This window comes from Crocodylus porosus, unplaced genomic scaffold, assembly GCF_001723895.1.
Source record: "Crocodylus porosus isolate Cpor-Errol unplaced genomic scaffold, CroPor_comp1, whole genome shotgun sequence".
Taxonomy (NCBI): Eukaryota; Metazoa; Chordata; order Crocodylia; family Crocodylidae; genus Crocodylus; species Crocodylus porosus.
This window is the reverse complement of record NW_017728926.1, coordinates 9,658,013-9,668,761: the sequence shown is the minus strand read 5'-3', so window position 1 is coordinate 9,668,761 and position 10,749 is coordinate 9,658,013. Positions and strand designations below refer to the sequence as shown.

Below are 10,749 nucleotides of genomic sequence, written 5' to 3'. Positions count from 1 at the left end.
GGGGGGAGAGAAAGAGAGAGAGAAAAAAGAAGAGAGAGTCATGCAAAAACAAAAGGCTTGATCATCGTAACAATGGCTTCATCAATAGCACCATGGCGTGACCTGCCCTGTCCAGGCCTGGGGATGGGGCAGGGAGGCAGCGGACATACTGTACCTGTGCGGGGCATCCCCGGGGGCCGGCTTTCACGGGAAGCCCGTGGGAGGTGCTGCGGGTAGGGCATGCGCTGCTGGGGCGACGGAGTGGGCATGGGGGGCAACAGGGCAAGGCGGAGAGGCGCGGGGGGAACGGCGTGGGGAGGAAGCTGCCCCGAGCAGCTCCGTCCCTGCTTTCTTCCTATTGGGAATGGCATTTCTGGTGTCCCCTCCAGACAGTCCTGGGGCCGCGTGCACCGCAGCGAGAGCCGGCGTGGCCTCGCAACCCCTCCAGGGAACTTGATCCGCACGATGCACAGAGAGGGAAGGGCCGGAGGCCTTCAACTCCCGCTCCCCGTGCCCGTGCGCTGGAGGGGACTGGGATGGAGCCAATGCAGGCATCCGTGAGCACGCCCAAGCCCCTCCTCCTGTGGGCCAGGGTCACGGGTGCAACTGCGGGGGGGCTCAGCCAAAGCTGCCAGTGGGACCCAGAGCGGGGAAGCGGTGTCACCGTGCTTGGCACGGGCTCCACGCTCCATCCGCCCTCCCTGAAATCCAGCCGGGGGAGGGAGTCAGCAAGGGGCCTGCAGCCCCGCTCCCTCCAGAGGCTGGGAATCAAACACCAGCGCCCTCCGCCGAGCGGGTCTGGGCATTGCACAGCATGGATGAGCCACCCCCTGGCCCTGAAGCATGACAGACGCTCCCCCACATCATGGGGAAACTGAGGCACAACGTGATACTGAGCCACTGGCAGAGCTGGGAGAGTTACCCCAGAGGCCTGCCTCCCACCCACTAGGCCACACAGCCCTCCTACTGAACGCTGATGCCGGGGGGGAGGGGGGCTGGATCTTGCCTGCAGGGAAGATGCCAGGGGTGTCCCCAGGGCCACGACCAGGACGTGGCAGGGCCCGAGTGCAAGTCTAGGTGGCCTATGGACTTGCAGGAGGGTGCTGGGGCAGCCCTGGGTGGCGCGGAGCATAAAGCCCGGATCTGCTGGCAGAGGAGAGGGCTGCTTTGGTGCGGGGAGCAGGGCCAGGCGGCACCCAGAGGGACCCTCCATGCATCCCGCGGAGCCACCGGCTGCTTACAGGTGGGCGCTTGCGGTGCTACACGGGAGGTGGGACAGAGGGGCTGAGCCAGGGCGGCGGGGGGCTCGGAGCTGGCGTCCCGGGGCCGCGCAGCTCTGCAATGGGCAGCCCTGCAGCTAGGCAAGACGTGGGGCAAAGGCCGAGCGCGGGGATCGAGAGGCGGTAGAAGCAGAGGCCGGTGGCGGGGAGGGGAGCCGGAGAGACCAGAGAGGGGGGTCCAGGAACCACAGGCGGGGGCTGGGAGCAGGGGACAGGACGAGGCGATGGGGCCGGGGCTCCGGACACTCACGATGCCGGTGGCTTTGGCGACGTCGGGGTTGTTGTGGCCGAAGCTGCCGCTGTGGCTGGTGGAGACCGTGTTCTGCCTCTTGCTGCTGAGCCCCACCGCGTCCATGGACTGGCTGCGGCTGCGGATCACGCGCTGCAAGGGGAAGCCGCGGCCGTCACCCGCCGTGGCTGCCCCGGGCACGGCGCGAGGGGCTGGGGGAGCCCAGCCGAAGGGCGCGGAGGGGGGCTCGGAGTCTGGGCCGAGGGGGCCCCGGCTCGGCTCCCGCCCTCCTCCAGCTGGGCTGGGCAGGGCTGGACCGCAGGCTTTGCAGGGGGGTCGCGCACGTGGGAGCGCACCCCGGGGGAAGCCAGCGCCTGCCCCTGCCCCTCTCACCTTGAAGGACTCGAAGAAGCCCCCGCCGCCCCCGCCGCCGTTCTCCATCTTGTCCTCGTCCCCGCCCAGGCCCATCATGGACTGGCTGTTGACGTGCAGCTCCTCGTACAGCGTCTCCAGCAGCGCCGCCCGCGTGCGCTCCTGCCGCGCGCGAGAGGGGTGCGTGAGGGGTCCCCGCAGGGGCGGGGGGCAGGCACCGCGGTCCACCCCCACCCTCTCTGCCATGACCCGCTCAGTGACCCTCAAGCCCATGGAGAGCGCGACAGGAGCCGCGAGCGATGCCGGGAGCAGGCCGCTGGGAGGGAGGGCAGTTAAGGCAGGTGCTTCGATGATGCCCCCCAGGGACACGGCCCCAGGGGCCCGGCGGGGCTCACCTCCAGCTTGGCGAACTTCTCCGCTTTGTAGCAGGCGTACTCCGCGTTGATCAGCTTGGTGAGCAGGAACTCCTGGAAATCGGTGCCCTGGGGAGCCGCCCAGGAGGGGGTTAACCCCGAGCCCCGCTGCGCACGGGACCCCCCCGCCCGTTTGGGCTCTACCCACCCAGCGCTCCCCGCCCCGGCGGTCCAGGCAGATGAGCGGGCGCGTGCTGGCCTGTGCGACGGCCGCCTGTGCCTTACCTTTCTGAAGACGGCTGGGTCCGGCAGCGGGGGGCCGAAGAAAGGCACGTCGTCCCGGGCTGTGACGGAGACCTGCAATGCAGAGAGCGCGGCCGCGGGGCTGTTGGTCTGGCTGAGGGCAGGTCAGGACGCCCGTGCAAGACGCCTTGATCCACAAGCTGCCTAGTCCCTAGCCCCGGTGCAACCAGAAAGGCCTTCACAGAGCCCGGGAGAGCCTCTCGTGGACCCCCCGCTGCATCGCCAGCAGGGCCCAGCCCATCAGGGCTCTTCCCCCGGGCATTACTGAGACCCCTCAGCAGGGACCCACAGCAGGTTATCTCCCCGCCCGGGGCTGCTGAGAGCAGACAGCCTGGGGTGCCTCTGGAAGGAGGTCCAGTCCCCGCCAGTCCCTCTGAGCCAGTGCCAGACTGGCTTGTGCCAGACTTTGGGTTCACCCTTGTGCTAGACTTTAGGCTTAAGAGTCTCTGCATCGCCTGGGCTTGGTCTCCGGGCAGTGTTAGGAGGGCACAGGGTGGTGGACAGGGCTCTTTAATCCTTTCTAGGCTGGGAGGCAATGATCACCCCTTCTGCCCCTTGGTTTAGGACTCAGAACTCTTTACAACCAGGCGTACTGTCATCCTCCCGGGGGGGGAACTGAGGCACGGACAAACAGGCACACGCGCTCTGTCCCACACACCAAAGCAGTGAGCAGCAGGGCTGGAAACAGGACCCAGGAGTCCTGGCTTTCCTATCCCCTGCCAAAATGAGCAGACCCCACGCCGGTCCCAAGGTCCTTGGGAGTCCTGAACCCCTGCTCGCCACCTCCACTGCTCCCGGGGGCCGGGGCTCAGCCCCTAGGTCCCTGCCGCAGGCCATACCTGGGCCGTACGAGGGGCCGGGCCCGGGGCCCGGGCTGCCCCGCGGGGCCCTCACCTTGTAGAGGGTGTTGTCGGAGCAGGGGCTCTCCACCTGCACCACGATGTAGGCGTGCAGGAAGTTGGAGGCGATCATGTCTGGCACAAATGGCGTGTTCTCGTCCTGGAAGACGATGGCCACGATGTCATTGCCTATGTGCCTCTTCCTCTGCAACTGAGTGCACGAGCAGGGGGGTCATTTTCCAGGCTTGGAGGAGAGCTTTGGAGCCCCAGCGCCAGCCCCGACAGCAAGCTGGGGCCCCAGGCCGCCCGGATGAGGTAGGGGGGCAGGTTGGGACGTGTGCCAGGGAGACTGGGGGGATGCTGGAGGGGCAAGGAACAGCAGGGTTCCCCCAGGTCCCTGCCCCACTGGCAGCCTGACCCCCTACTTCACCCCCAGGCATGGCCTTGGCCTCTCACAAACTGAGAGTGACTGTAGCACGCGTGTTTGGGTGTGCACATTGAATCATGCACGTGCAGAACGAGGGCTATGCTCACCCCTGGGAAGGGGTCGGGCTGGCTGGAGCAAACCCCTGCACGCATGTGCCAGCTCACGTGTGTGCAGATTGTGTCGGGCCCGGTTGCACTCCCGTACCTGCTGGGCGTCCCCCTCGGTGTAGGGCAGCTTGGTGGACACGTGGAACATGATCTCCTTGTTGCGGAAATTGCAGTAGACGGACTCGGTCCCCGTCTGCCCGTGGGTCACGTCCAGCCCGCCCCGGAACCTGCCCCCGGGCACACACGGGCCTCAGGCGGGGGCCAGCCGTCCGCAGCCCCCCTGCCCCCCACGGCCGCAGACAGCAGCGCCAGGCCCAGGTCAGCACCTCCGGGACGATGCCGCCCTCCCCTCCGCGGCTCCAGGCTGGCGGGGGCGGAGGGAGCTCGCTCACCCCTTGAAATCCTGCAGCTTCACCTTCTGGCCCAGCAACTCGAGGAACTCCACGAAGGCCAGGCTCTCCTCGTTGGTGCTGAACAGCTCCTCCTCCGACGTCTGCAAGAGCCCGGCACGTGGAGCGCTCGCACGGGGGCCGGAAAGCTCTGCCCAGGGCCCCCCTGGCTGGGAGCGGGGCTGCAGGGGGAGGCCAGGCAGCCACCCAAGGAGCTGCTGGGCGAGATGCTCCTTGCGGGGCCAGGATGGGGACGGAGACGGTCTGCGTTGTCCCCGGAGCAAAGTGTGGGGGAATCGGACTCTGCTGAGTGAATCCACCCTCCCACCAGCTGCACAGGGCCGTTCTTCAGCTGGGGAAACTGAGGCACAATGCCAGAACCTAACAGCTGGCATCCCCGGGCAGGGCAGGGGGCCAGCTAGCCCCACCACGGAGGGGGACCTGCTGTTCCAGGCGGGCTCGGCCCACGGTCATCGGGCAGCAAGCAGGCCTGCCTCCGACGGTCCACGCGGCCGCAGAGGGGTTCACGCACAGCCCCCAGGCTCCCAGTACCGGCGTGCAGCAGCATGGCTGGCCGCCTGGAGCACGTGGGGCCAGGATGCGTGCAGCCCCCGGCCACACAGACTTTGCTGGAGAGGGAGAGCACGCCCTGGCTGCGGTGCTGAGTACCCCAGTGAGCCTGACCGCCCTCCCTCCAGTCCCTGCAATGTCTTGGCAGAGAGTTGCTTAGAAGCTGGGCCTTTCCCATGTCTGCTCGGGACCCTCGTGGGAAAGGAAGGTCCCCATCTTGCACCTTGGAAAGAAAGCCGCTTGCAAAGTGCCAAGCAGGTTCCCTGGCCTGCAATTCCCAGCTGCAACTGCCAGGGGGTGCTGCCGCCCTAAAGAAACCTGGCGGGGGGCACAGGGGGGGCTGGTGGCCATCTCTTTAACCCTTCCTTTGCTCAAAAGGGGTGTCAGCCCCAGTGCTCGCAAACACCCGGAGCGGTGCCAGGCCCCAGGGACCGATCGGCCCCAGCGGTGGCTGCACGCACCCACCTGGCCCAGCTTCTGATAGATGACACCGAACTTGAAGTTATTGCTGATGACGTGCTCGTCGAAGGAGACGATGAGGCGGGAGGCCTGCAGGACAGGGGGAGGCTGGTGAGTTCATGGGCACTGCACTAGCAAGAGGGACCCGCCTCGGGGCCGGGGTGGGGGGCACGCGTGTGCATGTGTGCACACGTGTGCGATGGGAGGGGGGCCCTGTGGGAACCAGAAAGCCCAGGTAAGGGGAAAGCTTCCACCTGCTCTGGCTGTTGCCACTACAGACCTGAGCCCTGAAGCTTGTGCCCCCGGCCTACCTTTGGGTACAGCACAGGGTAGAAGCGGTCCACGTTCACGTCCTCGCACACCAGCTGCAAGAGGAGACAGTGGGAAAGGGCTGGGTGCATGCGTGCGCCATCACAGGGGACCCGCTCTGCTCTCCCACCCCAAGGTCACTTGGGTTCGCCCCGCCTGGCTCTGACAGCACCCGGGGGCTCCAGAGCTGCCCTGGGTCTGGTGCCTCGGCCCTGCCACCACCCGCACTACCCAGACAGGGTCACGGGCTGGACACGCAGCCCAGGACCCCCGGTCTCAACCCCGAGGCTGGGAAGGTGCCTGCTGGGGTCTGGCTGAGCACGGCCCGAGGGGACCCAGCACAGGGGATGTGGTCCTCCACAGTGCCGCGAGCCCCCGGGGCGCAGGACATGCCTTGGCCATCTGCACGACGTTGGGGAACTCAGTGAGGCAGGAGATGGGGATGACGTCGTGGTACGTGCGGCTTTTCGTCCTGCAACGAGAGAGGTGGCATCAAGGTCCACCCAGGTGAGGGGGCCAGTCCCAGTCGGGGGGGGACCCCCTCGCCTCCCACCCGCCGTGGGGTGCAGCCCCCGACCCGCGCTCACCGCAGCAGCAGGCGCAGGTGCTCCTGGTCACCGATGACGTCGTACTTGAGCGAGAAGACGAGGTGCCCCAGCGCCACGTCCATGGAGTAGTAGTTGAAGTGCTCCTGGGGGGAGACGGCAGGCGAGGGCCTGAGGGGCTGCCCTCCTGCCACAAGGCCCACCCGCGGGGCAAAGACCCCCCTAACACCACAGCTCCAGGGTGATGCTGAGCTCTGCAGCCCTCAGGCTGGCTTGCTGAAAGCACCTTGGCTCTCTGGGCGGGCTGGGGGTGCCCTCGGCCTGGGGAATGGAGATGATTGATGGACTAGGACCAGCCGAAGCAGCCCTGGTGCATCTCTCAGTGGGCTGAGGCAGGCCAGGCAAGGGGCTCCTAACAGGGGCTTTGGGAGCTGTGGGATTCACCCTCCAGCACAAGCTGCCCCATCTGGGATCTCCATGCAACTTGTAAGCTCGATGGGAAGCGTTTCCAGCACCCCGAGGCTTGGGGAACATGTCCTGCACCGTGCTGCACGGCCTCCCATCAGGAAAATCTGCATGTGAGTTCCTGCCGTACCCGGCCCCGGGCTGTGCCAGAGAGGCCCCGATCACACAGTTAGGTCTTGCAATCCCAGAGTCCAGCACGGACAGAGCCCAGGCCAAGGAGGAGCCGAACAGCATGGGGCGGAGAGGCGGCCAGGGCAATGGAGAAGCAAGGCAGCTTGGCGTGCAGAGACAGGCTGCGGGAGCAGGAGGGACCCAGCAGTGCAGCCAAGGGAGCCGGGGAGCTCCGGGCAGGTGATGCCGCTGGCACGGCCGGGGCCAGGAAACAGCGCGGAGAAGACAGGCTGTTCCCAGCATCTCGGCAGCCAGATGCACACGAAAGCCACAGTGTGCAAGTGCAAAAGCAAACAGCATGAGATCCTTGGGCAAACACAGCTGGGGCCAGGACTGCTAGGGAAGCCCCGGCCGGGCGCTGGGGACAGGCTGGCGTGCCAGCACACAGCTCCTTCACAGCAGCCCTGGTGCTCGGGCGAGCCCGGCGTCCACCCGAGGGGGCTCGGACAGGGCCCAGCTGACCCCTGGGTCTCAGCAGAAGGAGCAAGCCCCGGCCCTGCATTTCCCCTGGTTTGGTCACGCTCCATTCACACCAGCCCTCTCCAGCCAGACACCCCCCGACCAGGGCGTCTGCCTCACAAGTGCCTGCGGGAGCTCCCTGGGGTCCTTGACCTTCACTAGAGCCCCATTAAGGGTCCCACAAGGAGCCCCAGAGCCGGGCGGGCTGGGGACGAGACCCGCCAAGGGGCAGAGAGAGCAGGGGTTGCCTGGACCATCTCCCTGCCTGGGCCAGGCCCTGAGGCAGGGGCGGGGGGGTCTCACCTTGCCCAGAAAGTGCTTCCTGTAGATCCTGGCCGTGTGGTTGCACTCCAGCTTGACCTTGGAGGTGGGAGACTGCAGCTGCTCGGTTTCGGGGACGCTGGTCAGCTCGTGGTTGGTGCCTTCGATCCAGTAGCCCCCGAACTGCGGCAGCAGGATGAGGGGAAACGGCCCCTCCCGGCCCAGTACCTGCAGGACGGAGAGAAAGAAGTGAGAGCCCCCCAGGCCCAGCGGCAAGCATCCTCTGCCTAGCTCACGAGGCCCCCACCCACCCACCCAGCTGCTCCCCGGAGAGGCAGCGAGGGCCAGCAGAGCACCAGCCTGGGGCTGCGGAGCCCTGAGTTTGACTCCCTGCTCTGCCACCGACTTCCCAGGGACCCTGGGCAAGTCACTTCCCCTCGGGCCTCCTCTGTACCCGGAGCTGTAGCAACAGGAAATGCTAGGAAGAGCCACGGGTGCCATTAGCAAGTAGGATGTAGCCCTCCTCCAGGCCCAGTCCCGGGGGCCCGGCAGAGAGGAGGGCGCTGGCCCGTGTTGGCTCCACAGCAATGCAAACACCCTGTCCAAATGACCAGGCGGTGAGGGGCAGAGGCATAGGTACCTCGTGGACGCTGGGGTAGGGGATGTAATCCTCTTCTGTCTGAAAGGCACAAACACAGCAAAGGCTCAGAGATCTGGGGATACAGCACAGCTTTCTCCCCCCTGCCCCGACAGCGTTCACCATGCACGCCTCTGCAGGGTCCTGGCTCCACTGCCCAGTCTTGGGTTCCCTCCTAGGACCTGCCAGCGGCAGGAGGGCAGCTGAGGGCATTAAAATCCAGCTCTCCGTGTGTCCCCGGGGCTCCGTGGCAGCAGAGCTCAAGGGGGTTACCACCAGGGAGCCCCCACCGCACATCAGCAACGGTGGGGGCTGTAGTGTAGACGGGTCTCTACCGCGGCTGCAGCTGCTCTGGTGGGGAGTGGCAGCCCCAGAACAGGAGCAGCACGTGGCATCACAGGAGACATCAGAGCTGGATGGGGCGACAGCCACAGCACAAGGCCTGACCCAGGAGACACGAGAGGCGTCACCCTGCCAGCAAGGACCGGCGCCTCCTTGCATGAAGCCAGCCAGCCCCTTGCTCAGATGGCATCACGCCCCTCCCTGGCTCTTGTTAAAGTCTGAACATTCAAATGAGATGCGACACTGATGCAAACCTCAGCACTGCCGCGGCTGGCACGAGGTCGGATGGCCTCCCCCCGGCCAGTGGGCTGCGTGGCCTCACCCGTTGTGGGGTCCCACGTGCCTCTGCTTGTCTCTCTCTATCGCTTTCCCCCTCTCCTGCAGACAAGGCACTACTCTGGTCTGGCCTGGAAGAGGGGATGGCTGGCACGGACCCAGGTCCCAGCTGCAGCCACCCTTTGCTGGGCAAAAGCCTTTTGCATCCTGAGCTCTGGGGTCAAATCCTGCCTTGGGCTGCAGGACAACATTAGCCGGTGCCACGTGACTGCCCGCGGGGGCACCCACACAACCGACGTGGTTCCAGCAGTAGGACGCCTCGTTGCAGGAGAGTTCGGGGTGCTGTGGGGGGGACTAGCAGTGTGTATATCGGGAGCAGTGTGCAATGCTGTGTGCCAAGAGTGGTGCTGAGGAGCAGAAGCAGGGGGTACCGGGGCAGAGCGGGCTTGCGGCTCCCTCGGCACCTACCTTGAGAGGAGGAGGGAAGGTGCATCGCTGCTCGTCCATTCTGCTTCCCTGGGGGGCACAAGGGGCAGAGAGTCAGCGTGTGGCACCGAGCACGGGCCTCTCGGGGGATCAGGGCCCGTGACATGTTTACTTTGCAGGCGAAGGCCAGTTCCTGCTTGGCACGGCTCCGGCAGGCTCTGGGCGTGGGGGAAGAGGGGGAAGGGAGCCAGCAGCTGGCAAAGGAGCTGCCGAGGCGCGTGGTTGCCATTGTTTTGTCTCACATCCGTGTGCGCAGGTGGCAGGGGCTGTCTGGGGGTGCTCACATGTCTGCACCACCCTGTCGAGGCGCGGGTGCGGCACTCGCAGGTGGAAGCACCTGCACGTCGCCACCCTCCACAGGGGTGCCCGTGTCCGTAGCAGATAAGCTGCCGCGGCGCTGGGGTGGGAAGGGGGCGAGTCCTTGGGCTCACACCCCCAAGCTGCCAGGAAGCTGCAGGCTGGGGCTTGGGACCCAGACCCCGAAACGAACCTCCTTGGGCCATCACCCAGCGCCCGGTGCTGCACTGCGATGGGGTTTGTGGCCCCTGGGTCTGAGGCTGCTGAGCTGGGACAGCTGCCACCCTGCCCTGTGCCCGCCCCTGGGCTCGCCCTGCCAGGCCTCCCCTGGGCACAGAGCGTGCGGGCTGAGCACGAGCCCAGCTGGGAAGGAGCCCCCAGCCGGCTGCACGTGCAGCCTGCCTGCGCTGCGGGGCGCTGCATTTGGGGGCTGTGCGAGGCGACTCACCTGCATCTTTTCAATCATTTCAAACAATTCAGTGTTCTGCAAGAGAGAAAGCAGCGTGTCAGCCGGCGCAGGCGGATGGGCCCCTGCCCCGCAGCCCCAGCGGGGCCGCAGGCCTGGCATGAGGCTAGGAACCGGGTAGGAGGCACCAGCTTGGGGTGCCCAGAGGTTTGGGGACAGCCCCGAGTGTGGGGGAGCCTCCCGAGGAGCTTCCCAACCCCACTCTGATCCCAGCGGGCAGTCCCTAGAGCTCCCAGAGGTGCTGGAAATGGGCTTCAGCTCCTGTGAGATGCACAGCGGCTCTGCTCAGTCGCTCAGGGGTGAATCTCCAGCCTCCCGCCCCTCCGACGGGCGCAGCAGAGCTGCCAAGTGAGCAAGTGCCACGCGGAGGGGCACACACGGGCGCGTGTGATCAGCTGCATGCACACCCCCTTCCCTCGCCATCACGCAGAGAGGCACACAGGCACACGAGGCTGCAAGTGCACGCCTGGGCACGTGCACACACGCACACGCACACGCACACGCAGACATGGCTGCAGGTTCACGCATGTGCACACATACACCTGCAAGTTCGCACCGGCATGGACATACACATCCACAGCGTGTGCGCGCGTGTGTATAGACCTTGCATGCACACAGCTGCAGGTTCGCACGTGCAGATAAAAGTTCGCACACACACGCACAACTGCAAGTTCACACGGCCGCGCCCGCTCCCGCACACAAGCGCCCCGCCCGCGCCCCGGCGCCGG

At 66.4% G+C, this 10,749-nt stretch overlaps 1 protein-coding gene across 2 annotated transcripts in view; it reads right to left on the bottom strand.

Annotated features, from left to right (window-relative positions):
* The window catches only part of RAP1GAP (RAP1 GTPase activating protein), a 47,054-nt gene that overhangs the window by 8,802 nt on the left and 27,503 nt on the right, over positions 1 to 10,749 (bottom strand). For both annotated transcript variants that reach the window (XM_019541395.1, XM_019541396.1), the window contains exons 4-18: positions 10,004 to 10,039; positions 9,241 to 9,288; positions 8,158 to 8,196; positions 7,560 to 7,745; positions 6,204 to 6,307; positions 6,010 to 6,088; positions 5,619 to 5,672; positions 5,314 to 5,397; positions 4,282 to 4,382; positions 3,987 to 4,116; positions 3,411 to 3,566; positions 2,499 to 2,570; positions 2,256 to 2,342; positions 1,882 to 2,022; positions 1,510 to 1,641 (exon numbers count right to left, since the gene is read on the bottom strand). In XM_019541395.1, coding sequence (XP_019396940.1) covers positions 1,510 to 1,641; positions 1,882 to 2,022; positions 2,256 to 2,342; positions 2,499 to 2,570; positions 3,411 to 3,566; positions 3,987 to 4,116; positions 4,282 to 4,382; positions 5,314 to 5,397; positions 5,619 to 5,672; positions 6,010 to 6,088; positions 6,204 to 6,307; positions 7,560 to 7,745; positions 8,158 to 8,196; positions 9,241 to 9,288; positions 10,004 to 10,039 — 1,449 coding nt within the window. The remainder of the gene's footprint in view (positions 1 to 1,509; positions 1,642 to 1,881; positions 2,023 to 2,255; positions 2,343 to 2,498; positions 2,571 to 3,410; positions 3,567 to 3,986; positions 4,117 to 4,281; positions 4,383 to 5,313; positions 5,398 to 5,618; positions 5,673 to 6,009; positions 6,089 to 6,203; positions 6,308 to 7,559; positions 7,746 to 8,157; positions 8,197 to 9,240; positions 9,289 to 10,003; positions 10,040 to 10,749) is intronic.